Source organism: Lagopus muta, chromosome 2, assembly GCF_023343835.1.
Source record: "Lagopus muta isolate bLagMut1 chromosome 2, bLagMut1 primary, whole genome shotgun sequence".
Classification (NCBI taxonomy): domain Eukaryota; kingdom Metazoa; phylum Chordata; class Aves; order Galliformes; family Phasianidae; genus Lagopus; species Lagopus muta.
In genome coordinates, this window is record NC_064434.1 from 9,475,349 (window position 1) to 9,493,709 (window position 18,361).

Here is an 18,361-nt window from a genome sequence, read left to right on the forward strand (position 1 = left end):
GGCAGCCTGGATGGGGCTGTGAGCAACCTGGTCTACAGGGAGGTGCCCCTGCATATAGCAGAGTTTGGAACTGGATGATCTTAGAGATCCTTTTCAACCCAAACCACTCTATCATTTACGGTTCTACTAAAACGTACTTTGCAGGACAAATTTGGAGATCATACCTTCAGGAAGGGAGAACAGAGCAGGCCTAGGTATTTAGTTTAGGCTCAATTGCTCCTGGGTGCAGCAGCTGGGTGTTGAAGGAGATGAAGGAGCAGTGAAGTAGAGAAAAATGTCCTTCAGGAAATGGAGAAGTCAAAAGTTCCCCTGCTTGTCTGGGTGGATCTGCACCTATGTTGTGGCTGTCCAAGCTTTTGGCTTGCCTGGGCTGCATTGAGTGAACAGGAATTGTCTTGGGTTGCATATAAAATATGTAATAATGTTAACACATATAAGTAACAAAACTTTTATTGTATGCATATTTATTAAAATATAAAAGAGAGCAACAAAAACATGAAACAAGTGAGATATTTGACCTTGCACTATGAGCTATGCTGGGCCATCAGCTGGAATACCTTGCAATACCTTTCATTGTCAGTGCTCTGATGTATAAGAAACTTTTGTTTTGTAGCTAGCCACTGTATTTTTAATTTATAATCTCTTTGCTTGCACAGGAGCCATTTTGGCTGTTCATTTCACAACAGAAGGTGTCAGGAGGAGTGTTGGTAGTTGGTAGGCTTTGAGATGAGGCTGAAGGATGGTGGGACTGTGTTCAGAACTGTATTCTTGCTTCCATAGCAAAAGAGAACCATAATGCACTTTCTGCTGCATGCCAACTTCACCAGGCTCTTAAACTGAGTAAAACTACTTTGGGAGCAGTGCAGTTTCCTGTATTGGGTAAATATCTTCACAGAATGGTTCCCTTCTTCGGGGATTCCCAAGACCTCTCTTTCCACTTCCTCCATCAGTGATCTTATGGGAAATTAGTGTGGCAAGGAGGGGAAAAATTGGTCAGGAAAAGGGGGAAGAATTCTGTGCCCAAACCATTACAAATGAAACTGATCCTCAGAGAACACTTGAAGGAAATTTTGTTGTGTTACGAGAGAATAAGGAGAGACAGCCTCTGTGCTCTGGCACAGGGTAGCCTGGGTTTTCCTGAGTCGTGTTTCTATTCACTGTGCTTCCTGACTCCTTTTCATCCATACTGGAGCAATTATCACATTTGATCTTGTTCACAAGTGAGATGCAAAGAATGCGGCTGGCAGAAAATCTGACCCCTTCTTTGTTCTGGAAAAATGAGCAGGAGGGTGTAAACGTGCCGAGTGTCAAGGCAGGCAAATGATGAGAGCAGAAGGACTTCTCACAGTTCTCACTTTGTCAGGTTGCATTAGGCCCTTTCAAGGGAACTAAAGCAAATCTAAGAGGCTGTATAATCTTGTAATTGAAATAGAAAATCAGGGAATCCCCCCCCCCCAAAAAAGATCCACTCTGTGGACATATTGAGAAGAAAAACTATTTTAGGTGTGATCTGTATAAATGCCTTATCTGAGACCCCATCATGACTAAGATGTAAAGTATAATGCTGAAAACAAGTAGTGGAATAAAAGTGCAGTGTGAAAGTTGCTCCACTTGAGGTAGTGGCAAAAGAAAATAGTTTAAGTATGGCAAGAGATGAGAGAAAGGTGCTGTAACCCAAATAGTTGCTTGGGTATTGCTAACCAATAGTGGCTGTCTGGGGTGGTGTTCAGCTCATGAAACTGGAAGCCAGATGGGCAGCATTTTTCATAAGCTTGTCAAAGCAGAGGACAGCAATTTTACTGCAGAATATGAAGTCCAGTGTCTGCTAAGGAAATCAAAGGTCTGGCCTTGATTGTATGCAGGATCTTGCAAGAGAAGAGAAAAATTAAAAGATAGGGTGCTGACACATGGGATAAAATATAAAGCAGATTCACCGAAAGTAGATGAAACCAGGCTAATCAGATCTCTTGCTGTTTGATAGCTTTTTTTTTTTTTTTTTCCCAGTTGCAGGCAATCCAATGAAATTGGCCTTCAGGAAAGCAATTATCAGTGTCAAGCAGAAAATGAATAGTCAGAAGGCTGAAGCAGGGATTAATGGCAGAATTGGGAAGTGTGAGGAGTGGGCTATGGAGGAGTTAGCAGAGAGAGGAAACCTCATTCTGGGGGCTTTTCTTGAAATGTTTTTATTAAGCTGGAAAGGAAAGGAGTACATGGGATTATACTCACTGCTGGGAATCTGGGGGCTTCGATAGCATGGGGTACTAAGAGTACTTGAATGTTCTGATAAGTAACAAATAGGATCAACTTCAGTGGGACAAGGGAGTCCAGCAAGAGGAAATTCTGCACTGGGCTGGGAATAAGAGAGGGAAAGAAAGGGCACTGTCAATTAGCTGGTTTTAGAATAATTATCTGTGTGATGCACATAAAAAAAGGAAGAAAGAGACGAGCAGGATGTGCTGGCAAAGGCATTTCCAGCAAATATAGGGAATTTTCACCATCATGGATATCATGGCTTGGGTTGGAAGCGACCAACCCATCATGATGGGTGACATTGTACAAAGCACTAGTAAGCTTTTCACTGACCTTCTGTATATGCTCAAGGATTAATTCATGCTGAGAAGAAACAAGGAAAGCACTGAAATCAGGAATAATGCACTCTGCTTTGTGTGTGTAAGCACACATATATGTATGCACATACGCTCGTGTATTTGCACGTGTGAACTAGAAATCAGGAACTGCAACTGCTGATCTTAAAACAGAAAACATGCAATGCTTTTAGAATTGCATTATTTGTAAATGGTGTAAAGCAAAGAATATGCAGGTAAGATTTAAAAATAAAGGTTAGCACTCGGATAATTGGCTTGATCTCATCACAGCTGTTGCTGCAGTTTAACTAAGCTCTGTAACTTTGTTGGGTAGAAAGGGCCTCAACACGAACTCCTTCTGGGCTGAGCATCGAAGCATTTCTGACCCCAAAAACCCGAGTGGGGACAGCTCTGTGCTTAAGATGTGCCATCAGTCCTAGGGTCTTCAAACTGTGGTAGGCATAAACTGTTCCTAAATTGTATGCACCACCAAACCTCAAGAAACCCACGATCAAAGCCAGTCCCATCTGCCTTTCCTCTGGAGGGGACGAGCAGGAGCCAGCCAGATCCTTTCTGTATGCAGAGCTTGGAGCTCAAGGATGGGGGACAAAGACTGGGGAAAAATGCAGCTGAGAAATGCAGCTTCTGAATGGAGAGCAGGGTTTGGCCAGTCCTTCAGGGGCTGTCACACGAAGCAAGCAGGACTGGGCATGCTGCACGCAGCCCCGCTGGTGGAGGAACCAGTCCTTCCCCATTCAGTGCAGCCAGGCCTGAAGTTCATTACAGGAATAACTTAAAATAGCAGTTGAGAGTTAAATCGCAACAACCCAGAGGAATGGGTCAAGGTCTCACTGGAGGTTTATTGCTCTCAGCATGGCACAGGAGAAGTATGGAGGGTTTGTGGCTATGGTACATGCATTTTTGGGGGGCTGAAAGTGTGGTTCTATTGCTATTGCTGTTAATATGATACTGGAAGGAAAGAGAATTTGCATATGCTCTTGGAAATATTGACTGAGTCTGCTCTTCCTGCTGAAATACTGCTGTTAATGTTTGATAGCAGCTGCCCAACACCAGAAGCCTTTGAGCTGTTTATTGCTCTTGAGAGGTGTTTATATTTATTTATTATGTGTTTGTTGTTGTTTTGTTGTTGCTTCGCTACATACCTAAACCTAGCTGAGAGTTTCTGGAGCCTGGTGCAAACGATTAGAGCTCTGTTCAAAAGTGCTGTTGGCTTTAAATAGTCTTTTCAGATGTCACCATTTCTCCTTTCAAGCAAAAGCCCTACTGATGAGGCACAGCGCTGTGTGCTCCAAGGAGTGGTTGTGTGGTTACTCCACAGTGAGGATTAGTCACACATTAACCGCAGCTGTAAAAACATGTCTATGGGAAAATCACATCCAAACATGGAGGGCCTTTCAGTCAGCCGCTTGTTACCGAACGAGGTGAGTTTCTGTATCATTTTTCCTCAGCGTTGTGCAACATGCATCAGAGCTGTTTACTCTGCTGATCCATCATAGCTTTTCCTGTGGAGCTCTACCTTCCTCACTTCCACACACTGCGGTCTGCTGAGGTCCTACAGGTGGAGCTGACTCAGCCAACATTTCTAAGCCAGGAGGTCTGGGGTGGGCACTCACAGTTGAAGTGCTTGGTTAGTCACCCTGTTGCATTGCTACCTGAGGCAAAGCAGGTGGTGACAAATGATGACTTAGGGTTCTGTGGTTGAAATGAATTTAGGCCTGTGAGGAGCAAGTTCACCCTTTCTCATAACCAAGATGGCATCTGAAGCCTGAAGCATCTCTTATTCTTCACTCAATAGAAAATTATCACCCATTACTGTTGTCCTTGCTCTCCAGACCTTCCCAGAGCTAGTAAAGCTGAAGAGCTCAGAGTGGAAAGAGAAAGAGGACTGCATCCCCCCCCAGGAGCTTGTGACTTGGCGTGGCCATTCTGTGCATCAAGCACTTGTCCCTGCTACGAGTACAGCAGTCTGTGCTCCAGGGCTTCCAGCAGAGGATCCCAGATTTTTATTAACCAACCATGGATTATGTTATCCCCCGTTGCTGCTGAATTTCCTTCGAAGAAAAACAGATCTTCTTAATGGGAATTTTCCTTGTGTGGGGGGAGGGCAGAGCTGATGCGAGATACACAAATAGGAACGCTTTCTCTAAAGTTGCTTTGGGCAAAGAAAGAAAAGCAGGGCTCATGAAGAGCGTGTAATTACCATGTCCTCTGCCCCACCCTTACCTTCTCAAGAGAAAATTCTCTCTTCATACATTAGCTTGGCTTCTGAATTTACTGGTTTGCTCCAGGCCCATATCACATGGCCCACTGCAAGTCAGCAACCAACAAAGCCTCTTTCATACAGACAAGCAAGACTCCTTAAGACTCAAGCTGCTTGTTGACTATGCCAGGGATAACTGACCTTGCTAACAAGGTTGAGCAGTTCGCTGGTGTTTCAGGAATTGAAGTCCCTGTAAATGGGGACTGAACATGGGAATCCTCAGCCAGCTTTCATGGCCACTTGCTGAGGCCATGTCCTCACCCTGTCTCCTTCCTCAGTGAAAAAATTTAGGCTGAGATTTGTTTGCTGGGTCTGTGCCCCCCTGGACCCGTGTAAGGAGAAGAGGGAAGAGGGCAGAAAGAGCAGGGGCTGGAGGCTCCAAGAGTCTGTTGTCAAGGTCTGTCTGCCCTTGAGGACATCAACAGCTCCTCCCAATTTAGTGTCATCTACAAACTTGCACAGTACACCTTCAGATCCTATATCCAAGTCAGTGGTGAAAACATGATGAAAAAGATTTAAAACGTTTTTTATTAAAGCATTTTTAAAAAGAGCAACAAAACCATGTAACTAGTGGGATATGTGACCTTGTTTTAGTGAAACTGACGCATCACTCTGGTTTGATGGCAGTGGGTGCAGTTCTCAGTGAGCTCTCATGGTGCTTATCAGCGATTTTTGATGAAATCTTACTCTTCTTGTACTTCATCCTTGAAAACAGTTGCTCACAAATGTGCGTACTGCCAAAAAAATGATGGCATGAATAATGATTGTGAAATGTGAGATATCTTTATCTGGTAAGAGAGGGCTTATAAAAATCTGGTAAAGAGACATGGTCACACTTTTCTTTGCAGTGAATATCTGATTGCAGCTCTATATATTCCATTTGAAAAATCGCAGGTAAGGTATTTATAGTGACTGAAAATGGAGTTGCAAATTTACAAAAAAATGGATTTTTCTGACACTCTTGAAACCTGTTCTAAAAATTCCTTTATCAAAACGCACGAAGATGGTGAAGGGCCTGGAGCATCTCTCCAATGAAGAAAGGCTGAGTGAACTGGGTCTGTTCAGCCTTGAGAAAAGGAGACTGAGAGGGGACCTGATCCAGGTCTATAAATATCTAAGGTGTGGGGGGCAGAATGGTGAGGCCAGACTCTTTTCAGTGGTGAGTGGAGACAGGACAAGGGGAAATGGCCAGAAACTGGAGCATAGGAAGTTCCGCACAAACATGCGCAACAACTTCTTTACAGTGAGGTGACGGAGCACTGGAACAGGCTGCCCAGGGAGGTGGTGGAGTCTCCTTCTCTGGAGATGTTCAAGACCTGCCTGGATGCCGACCTGTGCGACCTGCTGTAGGGAACCTGCTTTGGCAGGGGGGTTGGACTCGATGATCTCTGGAGGTCCCTTCCAACCCCTACAATTCTGTGATTCTGTGATTCTGTGATTTTTCAGTCTTTGCAGGACAGTGTTCAGGCAGTGTATCAAAATGCATATAATTATTTGCCACCACTTTGATTGGCACTGCACTGCAATGTCACCTGTTTCCAGCCTACACAGCACTGACAGCACACTGCTGTGTGGTTGCTGTGGGTGATGGGTGTGATGGTTGGACACACAGGGCCAGGCAGGGCTGCTCAGTGCTGCCATGATGGTGCACAACAGGGGTTGGCAGCAAAACATGCTGGGTTGGGTTGCAAGCAGCCTGTGGGTTGGACATGGCTACTCTCTAGGGCTTTCACAGTCCAGTCTTAAGGAGTTCCCTTGCCCTGTGGCACTGCTAGTTCTTCTGGATGGAAGGGTAGGGATCAGAATCACCACCTTCTGTACCCTGTGAGTTCTTGCATGTGGGGGACTGGGGGGTTGGCTCCAGTGGGATTTGGAGGCTGTGGCAGACCTGGAAGCAGCACACGGGCCAGCTCCCTACAAGCAACAGAAGCCAGCATCTCAGGTGCCTGTGGCTGCTGCCAACCTGGATCTATCCTTTCCTGTCCCTGACCTCACTGTGGTGACCCAGTCTGAGTACCCACATGGCCGTGCAGGTCTCTGGCTGCAGGGAGTGCCCGAGCCTGGCACAAGTGTGGGGGGTAACAGGGATAGGTCCTTCTTTGGAAGTGAAGCAGGGGTTTTGAAGAAGACAATTACCACAGCTAGGAGAGGTGGTGCCCACAGAAGCATCTTTCTGCCGTTCACAGGTCGCTGCCTGTCCTACAGCAGCAAGAAGAATAGGTGCTGGGGCCTCTATCTTCTCAGTCCCACTGTGGACACCCAGCCTCATTGCTTTCTGCCCTTTGCTGCCCTGCAGGACTGCCACAGCTCCCAGCCCATGCTGAAAGCCTCAGGGAATGTCAGGCTCAGGTTCCTGCCCTCAGGGATCAGCACAGCCACTGTGTTCTCTCCATAGAAGATGGCTGAGTAGTGAGAAGAGGAGCTGCAGCTGCTGCTCCTGCACAGGAAAGAGGAGACGAACACCTGTGACGTTGCTTCCAGAGATAGATTTCTTGGGAGAGCTCCTGCTCCCTGGAAGGGTGTGACAGGATCTGCTGCTTACTGACTGTGTGTCCTGGTGGGCTCCCTCCTGCAATTACAGGGGTTGATGTCCTCAGCCAAAGGAGCTCCTCTGGCTGCTGGTCTGCAGGAGCATTTTTCAGGCTTGCTGCCTCTTGTCCCTGTCCTCATGGGGGGATTCTTCTCTCACAGTCTCTTTTCTTGCACCTGGGGCTGCAGATTAATGGGATTCCATTTGGTGGGAGGTGACTGGAGAGGGCTGCTGTGCTCCAAGAGGGGACAATTTTACTTACTGCATCCTCGCGTGCTGTGAAGACGAGTGGAAGTCCGAAACCGTTGGCAAAGGAGACGGAGAGAGTGGATGTGGAGCACCTCTAGAATCTTCCCGGTTACCTCCGTGTTGGCACTTCCTCTGTCTCTCTTCCTGTATGGGCACAGAAAGCAGCAAGTGAGAGGGGAGCATCCCCAGCAGCCTCAGCGGCACCCACCAACCCAGGGCACAGCCAGGCCCAGCCCCGCGCCTGCGTCGGGACTCCCGGCCGAGCCTGGCCAGCCCCGCTGGGACACGGCCTCTCCTCCCAGGCAGGGCCCAGCCCAGCCCTGCGGATGGCCCTGACCCCTCCGACCCCCCTCCCTGTGTTGCAGCGCCTGGCTCAGCACCAGCCCTGACTCCTACCTTCCAGTTCCACAAGGCCGTCATGAATGCAAATAATGCTATGTTCAGCATGATCCGGAGGATGGGGTAGAAGATATCGTCATCCTCCAGGCTGAGGAAGAAGCTCATTCCCCAGAAATCAGCCATGTTTGTCACATATAAAGAGAGCCAAGTGGAGCTTGAGGACAAACAGCTGGACACAGACATACCTCTTGTTCAGAACTCAAAAAAAATAATCTGTGGCATTACAGATCCAAGAATCCAATTTTGTAATGCTGAAAGGACACCATGAAAGTCATTGATGATGTTTTAACTTGAAAAGCAAAAATGATGAGATGTCACTGCTTAAATAAACACTACTTGCTGCACTCTCAGCAAGTTCTGCTGATGATATAAACTGGGAGGAGCGGCTAAGACACTGTGGGGTTGTGCTGCCAGCGAGGACAGGCTGGAGATTTGGAGGGGCAGGAACTTTTAGAAGCTCAACAAGGGAAGTGAGAAGTCCTTTACCTGTGGAAAAACAACCCCATGCACCGATGTACACTGGAAGCTGCCTGGCTAGAAAAATTTGCTAGCACGTTAAGCTTGATTTTGTCATTTTCCTCTTCTAAAACTCTCCTTAGGGTTAACCTCATCAAGCTACTGACTAATTTAGGAAGAAGAACTCTTGATCTGAACTTCACTTTGGCACTGCTTATCTCTGTTCTTCAGCTGTTCCAGCTCTTTGCTTAGCTGGATGCTCAGAGGTAGTGCAATTATTGAAGACCTAATAGATGCTAAATGATGAACTAAATGATGTATCTATATGGTGGTACTTGGGCTTTGCGTGAGCAACCTAACTGAGCTGATAGTGTACAAAAATGGAATAGAGTTTATTTCATTCTGCTTTTGCTGTATTGGTTTGATAAGACTTAATGTTTTCAATAACCAAAAAATTTTCCTAACAGTGAATATACACTGAACATATCTGTTAAGCAAAAGAGTGCAATTTATTGTGCAATTATTCTTCAGAATCATACCATATTTGATCCAATTTTCTGAAGGAATTTGTAAGTCTTCCTCTGGTAGCAAGAAAGATCAGACATATGTTTAAACAAAAAGGTTAAAATGTTCCTGTTACATAAAACATTTTCTTTGTTTTCAAATCTGCTGTTTTCATTTTGTACATCCATTTCTTTCTAGTGTCCTCTTACTACTTCCATCTCTTGCCCTATTCTTTGTAGATCGTTTTTACCCCGTTTTTTGAGGATAAATGTTCAGCCCTTGGTACAAAACACTTGGGCTGTTAAAAGACTGAGCACACCATGCAAACATCTGGAAATCTTGGCAGCAAGGCATTGTTTTGAATAGCCAACTAGTTGGCCAAGTCCTTGACAGGGGATTGCTTGGAGAATGTCCTTGAAAATTTCTTGGAAAAAAACTGAGATCTAGAGGGTGAAAATGGGAGAAATGTCATTTCAAAAGAAGAAGTACGCATGCGTACATGTAGACGTGCATGTCTATGAGTGCACAAATGTCAGTGTGCAACAGCTCCAGCATTCTGCTCTGCAGATGCATTTCAGATGTCAAGGCGCCTTTTGCCATGGCACTGTTCAGTTTTGCATCAAGAAGTGAAATTCTGAGCCAAAGCACTTTGTCCAGTCTTGAAAACCTTCAAGCTGGAAGGGATATTGCTGCATTAGGAGAAATTTAAAAAAGAAGAAAAGATGTCTAAGGTAGAGACCAAAGTTTTGAGTGACTTAGAAAGATCGGAGAAATTGAAGTTGTACAAAAGTCATTTCAAAACAGACTGTCTGCTTGCCCAGAGCTGTCTGAAAACTCTGGAACTTTACCAACGCTTTCAAATCAAGGCTGTGCCCCTGATATCCAGAGGAATTCTCCTGCTCTACACACATCTGAAGAGAGCAAGGAACATAGCCTTCCAAAGACTCCTGTGGGTGTTTCACAGAATCACAGAATCACAGAATTGTTTCATGCAGATAAAGTTCTCAAACTGACATTCCCAAAGTTGTGTTAAGCAGTCTTACTCTAAGAGTCTTACTCTGAGTCCATTGATGATAACTTTCTGGTTCAAATACTGAACTGACTGACCAGAGGTGAAGTGCTGCTGGACCTGGTGCTCACCAATGTGGAGGAGATTGTTAAAGATATAAAGATTGGAGGCAGCCTGGGCTGCAGCAACAGTGCCCTGCTTGAGTTTGTGATCTCAAGGAACATGAGCCTGGCGAAGAGTAGAGTCAGGAACCTGAATTTCAGGAGAGCAAACTTCAGGTTAAGGAATTGTTGCTTCTTCCTGGGAAGAAGTCCTTAGAGGAGGAGTGGAACAAAGCTGGTTACTCTTTAAGGATGCTTTTATGAGAATGCAAGAGTTCTCCATCCCTCAGAATAAGAAAGTAGGAAGGAAAAGGGCAATCTGATCTAGCATGGGCTGGCAAGGGCCTCCTGGTCAAACTGAGGGAAAAGAAGGGCAGGTACAGGTAGCGGAAGCAAGGACATGCCATCTGGAAAGAATACAGGGGAGATAGGATTAGGAAAACCAAGTCACAGATGAAGGGGAACTTGGTGAAGGATGTTAAAAACAACAAGAAGGTACGGAAGAGACAGGCCAAAGAGTGTATCTCATCTCCTAAAAGAGAAAAGAGAATTGGCTGCAACAGATACAGAGAAGGCTGAGGTACTCGATGAGTTCTTTGCCTCAGTCTTCACTGGCAGCCAGGATTCTCACATCTCTGAACCTGAACTTCTGGTTGGGAACTGGGGGAGCAAAATCCTCCACCACTGTAAGGGTGGAGCAAATTTGACATCAACTCATGAGACTGAATGTGTATGAGTCCATGGGGCTGGATAACGTGTGAACCCAGGGTCCTAAGGGAGCTGGCTGATGTGATTGCTGAGCTGCTCTCCATCCTATTTGAAGAGTCATGGCTGTCAGGCAAAGTCCAGGGGACTGAAAAAATCACTCCCACTTTCAGGAAAGGGAGGAAAGAGGACCTGAGGAACTACAGGCCAGTGAGCCTCACCTCTGTGTCTGAGATCACAGACAGATCTTACAGATCACAGAACAGATCCTCCTGGAAAACATATTAAGGCACATGAGGGATGAGCGGTGATCTGAGACAGCCAGCATAGCTTTACCAAGAGAAGTTCATGCCTGACCAATCTGGTGGCCTTCTGTGATGGAGTGACAACATCAGTGGACAAAGGGAAGGCAACTGATGTCATCTATGTGGACTTCTGCAAGGCCTTTTGACATGATCCCCCACCACATCCTTATCTCTAAATTGGGAAGATATGGATTTGAAGGGTGAACTATTCAGTGGATGAGGAATTGGTTGGAAGTTCACAGTCAGGATTGTGGTCAGTGGCTCTGTGTCCAGGTGGAAGCTAGTAATAAGCTCTGTCCCCCAGGAGTCTGTCTTGGGACTGGTACTCTTTAACATCTTATCAGTGACACAGATGATGAGACTGAGAGCACCTTCAGCAAGTTTGCTAGTGACACCAAGCTGAGCAAGGAGGTTGATATAGCAGAAGGAAGGGGTGCCATCCAGAGGGACCTTGATAAACTTGAAAGGTGGGCCCTTGTGAACTTAATGGTTCACACTGCCCTGGAGGGGTTCAGGGCCAGGCTGGATGGGGTTCTGGACAATCAGATCTACTATTTGATCTATGGTTGGCAACCCCACCTGGGGTGTGGGGGGAGGAACTTGATGATCCCTGAGGTCCCCTCCAGCCCAAGCCATTCTATGATTCTATGATTATAACAATGAGTTAAGTCGTTTCTATTCATTAATGGTATTTCCTTTTGGCTTGGCAAGCCTGACTGCTGCTTTAGCTCTGGTGACAGTGCACCAGAACTATATCTCACTAGTAAATACAGAACAGCTAAAAGTGCCTTGCATTTAAGAGATATCTTAATGTATTCTTCGTTCACGTGAGAAAACTCCCTTTATCACTGTAGCAATAACTGTTGGATAGACTGACCAGATTAAAAGAACCAAATAAGTTCTGCTGACTTCACAGGTTGAAAGGGTTTCATTCAACTCACAAAATTTGGCTAAACAAAATCATCATGTAGTTTGGTTAGAAATGCTTAGCAGGAGACAGATAATGTGTGACCTGATTAATACAACAAATAATTAGGCATCTTGTCACCTGAGTGCCTTCAATTAGACAAAGCAACACAACTAAGAACGGTTACCAGCTCTCTACTATCCACAGGAATACCACCTCTGCACATATCGTCCTCTTAACTTACTGCACAAAGTAGTGGAGTTTGGAGGAAGAGGTTCTCCCTGTTGTTTTGCCCTGGGCCATCTTACTCCCCTAAAACAAGGTTGCTTTCATGTACTCAGCAGCTGTTTTGAACAGCGAGTCCAATGGATGGTGAAATATTAACCAGCTGCCTGCTGCCCCCTGTATTAACAAAGTTGGATCAGTGATTAACCCTTCAGCCTGATATTTGAAGCCTTGGGTTTGACATTCTGAGGGTGGGACCCAGCCATGCTCGAGTGAGGGCTGTGAGGCTGATCCTTGATGTTCAATCACCACACAACTGTCACAGCTGGTGGCAAGCTCCCAGAAAGTGGAAATAGAAGAGCTGCGTGATTTCATGAGAAGTATCATAAATCAGTGAGATTATCCTTTGTACATTGGATACTGCATTTTGCTGGTGCTTTAAATGTCTAGAAGTGCATGGCCCTGTTTTCTCTTGGAGGAACTTCAAGCATGACTGAGTTGACTTTCAGGCCCTTCAGAAATTCCTCCTAAAGAGGAATTCACAGAACAGATTGCTGCAGTCCTGTCCCTTGCCTTGCAAATTGCTTAAATGGTTGCACTGGATATTATCTTCTCTAACACGTGTGGAAGTATGCAATAGTACAAATTTGATCTGAAGTAGGTTTGAATAGAACAGGCAGTTTGCTTATGGCACCTGGTCAAATGAATTAGTCATGTCTGACACCCTGAGGTCTGGAAATGCTCACAAACAGAACTAGCGAAAGGAAAATACACAGCAACTCAACGCAGATTTAGAGACAATTTTAAGCCCCTGACCACTCAATAAACTGGTGGCTCCTACTGAATCTCAAAGCACATTTGTTAATTGGCTTCCAGCAGAGAATAATGACAGCAGAACCTCCCCTCCCAGCACAGCCTCATCTGTCTGTTCAAAGTGCAGTGAATTGGTCCTAAGGTGCAGCTACTCTTTTCTCCACGCAGTAAAAAAAAGCCCTTTGAGTGTTTAAAATTTAAATGGGCCAGAACTTAAAATGCAATTTAATTTAAATATGCGTTCAATCCAACAGCCTAATCACTGAGCATCTTGAAAGAGCATTAGAACTCATTTAACTAGTAGCTTTTACAGGTCATTTAGCTAATAGCAGTCTTTATGGCATTAAACAATTTTAATGGAGTCTGAAATCTGTAAAGGCGCTCATTAACATGGTTTAGACAGATATGTCTATCAGGCCGTACATGGGTCCAATCCATTCTAGATCTCATAGGGTGTAATACTGTTTTCCACAAAGGTCATCATGTGTGTATTTAAGATCCTTTTCTATTCAGGAAAAAACAAATGCTACTATACTCTGCACCACGGCTGTCCAACTTTTTGGCTTGCCTGCACAGCACTGAGTGAAGAGGATTTGTCTTGGGTCACATATGAAATAAGTAGGCTGCTCTGAAAGTAATGCCTCCTATTTATTTCCATGGAAAATACAATGGATTCAAAGAGCACAATAACACTATTTGATAGAGCAAATTCTCAGCTACCAAACACTATTTTTCAATGTAAGCACTACTACTAGCTATGCATCTTCACAGGCTACGAACAAGAGCCTGAATATCATGCTTATAAAAGTCTGTTGCTGTTGCCACTGCTAAAACTCATGGCCGACTGCCTCACTGTGCTCACATCCACTGTTTGGTCTCCAGAGATGTTCAGCAAGTGTCAGTGAATATCAGTAAGTGCCATTTTTTCCACATAGAGGAATTCAATTCCACATTTTGCTACGTATGCACTTCAGGTTCTTCCTTTCATTGGGAAACACCACACACCATTATGATATATTACAAATCTGCCCACACTTGCTGACTTTGATGCTGAGAAGTGAAATATTTTTACAACAGCCTTTGCAAAGCGAGGCGTATCTGATTAGAACAGAAAGAAAGAAGAGTAATGATGTTAGGGATTCCTTCTTCTCTGGAATAAGATAAGCAGTGCCACAGAGCAGAACAGTGCATGAAGATATGAGTGGTTGGTGGTGATGGCACAGAGTGTACCCTCAGCATGTTTATTGATGATACCAAATTGGGTGGAGTGGCAAATAGTCTGGAGGGCTGTGCTGCCATTCAGAGAGACATGGACAGGCTGAGAACGGACAGAAAAGAACATCATGAAGTTCCACAAGAGCAAGTGTAGAAACTTGCACCGGAGGAGGAATAACTGCGTATATCAGTACAGATTAGGAGTTGACCTGCTGTAGCGGAGCTCTGCAGAGAAAGACTTGGGTGTCCTGGTGTAGGGGAACTTTTATGTCATGACCTCAACTGATGATTGAATACCTGGTGAAGGGGTGGCCGGCCCAGGAAGCAGAAGTGCAAGCAGTTCACCTGAGCTTCCCTTGTGACTCTACCCCTTCCTGGGCTCATTTAAGGGCTAGCTTCCTGGAGAACGTTTCCTGGGTGAAGGTCACTTCTTGAGAAGGGATGTGTTATAGCTAGAGAACTTAAAGCTAGTTGAATGTGTTAACTTTTTTTTTAATGTATGATTATTGATATTTCTAGTAGTACCATCTGCAGCACTGCGTCCAGGCCTGGGGCCCCCACTACAGGAAGGACGTGGAGCTCTTGGAGCGGGTCCAGAGGAGGCACTGAGATGATCAGAGGGCTGGAGCACCTCTCCTATGAGGAAAGGTTGAGGGAACTGGGCTTGTTTAGCTTAAAAAAGAGAAGGTTCCAGGAAGACCTCATTGTGGCATTCCAATAGTTGAAGGGAGTGTATAAACAGGAGGGGAAACGGCTGTTTAGGAGGGTGGACAGTGATAGGACAAGGGGGAATGGTCTTAAACTGAGACAGGGGAGGTTTAGATATTGGGAGGAAGTCTTTCACACGGAGGGTGGTGAGGCACTGGAACAGGTTGCCCAAGGAGGCTGTGGATGCCCCATCCCTGCAGGCATTCAAGGCCAGGCTGGATGTGGCTCTGGGCAGCCTGGTCTGCTGGTTGGTAACCCTGCACACAGCAGGGGGTTGAAACTAGATGATCTTTGAGGTCCTTTCCAACCCAGGCCATTCTATGATTCTGTGATACTTTGTCTGGTATTGCAAAGAACTTGTCAGTAGCAGTTCTGCTGCTTCTTAGGGCCAACATCTAGTTGTAACAGTTTGGCTGTGAGCCAGTAGTGTGTTCTTGTGGCCAAAAAGGCCAATGGTGTCTAGGGGTACGTTAAGAGAAGTGTGGCCAACAAGCTGAGGGAGGTGATCCTCTCCCTGTACTCTTCCCTTGTGAGGCCACATCTGGAGTACTGTGCTCAGTTCTGGGCTCTCCAGTACAAGAATAACCTTGCTGTGCCCAGCAAAGGGCTATGAACAGGATTAAAGGCCTGGAGCATCTGTAATGCAAAGAGAGGCTGAGAGAATTGTGCTTGTTCAGCCTGGAGAAGAGAAGACTGAAAGAGGATCTTATGAACATAGCCTAGATGATCCCAAGTGGTTCCTTCCAACCTCAACAGTTCTGTGACTTTTCTTTTTTCTGATGAATCAGAGGAAGGCTGAAAAAAAAACTGCTGAGGGGGCAGGAGAGCAACCTCACACCAGTAGCCACTGTGCCCAGTACCATTTCCCGTCTGTCTGTCCTGTGGTTGTTGTGCAGTGTGAGGTTTTTGAAGTCCAGAGAGTTCAGACTGAGGCAGTCTGTGCTATGCAGGTTCTCATGTTCTTGTTTTTCTTGCATGGTTCTGCTTATCCAAGGGGGGAAGGCCAAAAGGTTGTCCGAAGTCCTTAAGGAGCAAGAATTATGGAGAAATGTAATACCAGTCCCAAATGTCTTAATCACTAAAACCTGTGCCTTAGTCCTGTCCTCTGTCTTTGGGAACAGGCTTGGCTGATGGAGTCACACGTATGGCTGCCTTCATTGCTTCTTCTGGGAAATCAATCTGGGGGAAGAACAAGTTGGACGCTGTGCAACATAGGTTGGGGGGGAAGGGTTGACACAAATTTCATCTGCACTGATTTGCAGGACAACTGCAAGCATTTCCAGGATCCCAGTATGGTTTAAAGCTCTTCTATGCGCTCCTGGCTACAATGTCACATGAACACTGTATATACTCGTTATGCACACATGCACACTATGCTGACAGAGATTAGAAATACGGTGAAGTGAATTAAATGAACGTGATTAAGAAATACTCCCACCCTAGCGAATATATATTGACTGACATGGTAACTTAGTGTTGATGAGTCAGGTAGCATAACCACACAAAACCTTATATTCATATGGCCAGCTAAGAAACATTTGTGGGTAGCAGTTGCAAAGATCTCTATTTCCCATAGATTTCATAGCTATAGGAAAAGAAAGCAGGTCCCATTCGTGCATATACAGATGGAAGGCTGCAATCTTAGTATAGCCCCTATTAGGTGACTGAATAGACATAGATCTTAGTACATTGGAAAAGACCAATAAAATTCACTGTCAGCTCTCAGAATACTTCTAACATAGACAGGAATGATCTTGTAAGGATGAGATAAAAAGAGCAGAGTGATGAGATTCAAGCAACTTCAGCCAGTACTGCTCTGTCTCACAACTCCACCACATTGCAGGCAAGAGGCTGTGCTTCTGCACTGTTTGCAGGGACAGCCCAATGGAGACTGGTCTCTGCCCACACTGAGCAGGGCACATGGCTGTTTGTGGCAGACTGCAGCAGCCTGCAGAGCTCAGCCCAAAGCCTCTGGCTGCTTTCTGACCTCATGCATGGTTAGGAACACAGGGATGCTCATATTGGGACTCTTGGCAAGCCCACATGGGGAGATGAGGGGCAGCTTCTCCCTCAGCTCATTTGGCAGATGTGCTAGCTCCTATTCTAGCTAATACATAAAATATTTAAACTTGAATTTTGGAGCCAAAATCCTGATTTTCTGCATTTCAAGCTAGCATGGCCAGGTGAGAAAGCCTACTTTTGTGGTGCATGGAAAGCCCTGTATTAGACACTGCCTAATACAGCCCTGTATTAGGTACTGTCAATGACATGAACTGTAATCTCGCTCTTCATTCTTCTTGCCTATTGAACTTCTCTAAGGCCCGCTTCTGCCACCAGTGTGTAATCCATTAAGTATAATTGTGTATGTTCAGTAAGGCTTTTTGGGGGTGAATTATGCAAAGCAGTAGCAGATAATGTGATCTAGTGGTTGGCAGCCCTGCCCATGGAGTTTGATTTCAAGCCATTCTATGATACATAGTGCATTTCCAAGCTGTCAGCCTTTGTGAAGCCCTAAGAGTGGTTATAGCTGAGAACTAAGTGTTGAGATGTGCTCAGCGCTCCAAGTGTTTGTTACCTGCTTTAGGAGTAACAGAACTTGTTAATTGCTTTCCAGGCTACTGATGGATAAATCTAGAGGAAAAGATTCTGAGCAGAACAGTGTATCATTCCTGCTTTTCTAAGTGCTCCCTGAGAGCCAGGTACCCCAAGAACCTGCCCATGAACTTTAGCCATGTGAGCCTGCTTGGCAAAACCTAACCAATTGCGCCTGCCTACACCCCTATTCATATCAAGGCTGAAGTTGTCTGACTCATTATGGTGTTTAGTGAAGAATCAACAGCAAAATAATGGTCTCTCTGGGCTTTATTTCTTCCTAATGTTTTATCAGGATGATCTTGTCCCGTGGGAGAAGCTGTCCTGGTCCTTGACCATTGGAAGATGCTAACAAAACCACATGTGGAGAATTAAAATACATAAAACAATTCTGTGGGCTGAAAGCATCAGTGGCTGTGCAGGTGTTAAATTTCAGGATTATTTATACTTGGTTGGGTTTTCCTAGACCTTGTACTCTGCATATGCACCGCCACCCCCTCAAGAGCACAAGTGGAAAATTAACAAGCTAACTCTTCATGTAAATAAATGAAAAATCTCAGCTTTTTTTTCCATCTGTCGTCCTGAGAACATATATTACAAGTATTTAAACATTGTTCCTCCCAGAGAACACCACGGGCTGGGGACTGTTCCCGGTGCTTTTCACAAAGGGGCAGCGAGATCAGCCATATGGATGGGAGCTGTGCTGCCCACTGTTCCTCAGGGCCAGCACATGGTCCCTGGCCTGGTTTATTTATTAATAGAGACTAAAGAGATAAT

At 45.3% G+C, this 18,361-nt stretch overlaps 1 protein-coding gene and 1 long non-coding RNA gene across 3 annotated transcripts in view; one reads left to right on the plus strand and one right to left on the minus strand.

The window, feature by feature from the left end:
• The first annotated feature begins 3,953 nt into the window (after positions 1 to 3,953).
• Positions 3,954 to 18,361, plus strand: part of LOC125688736 (uncharacterized) — a 69,891-nt gene continuing 55,483 nt past the window's right edge. For both annotated transcript variants that reach the window (XR_007374855.1, XR_007374856.1), the window contains exon 1: positions 3,954 to 4,027. This is a non-coding gene — a long non-coding RNA (uncharacterized LOC125688736). The remainder of the gene's footprint in view (positions 4,028 to 18,361) is intronic.
• LOC125688729 (uncharacterized) lies at positions 4,505 to 9,245 on the minus strand. Its single transcript, XM_048935081.1, has 2 exons — positions 7,659 to 9,245; positions 4,505 to 5,600 (listed from the first exon to the last, which is right to left on the minus strand). The coding sequence occupies exons 1-2, from the start codon at positions 8,225 to 8,227 to the stop codon at positions 5,474 to 5,476; spliced, it is 696 nt and encodes a 231-aa protein (XP_048791038.1). The 5' UTR covers positions 8,228 to 9,245; the 3' UTR covers positions 4,505 to 5,473.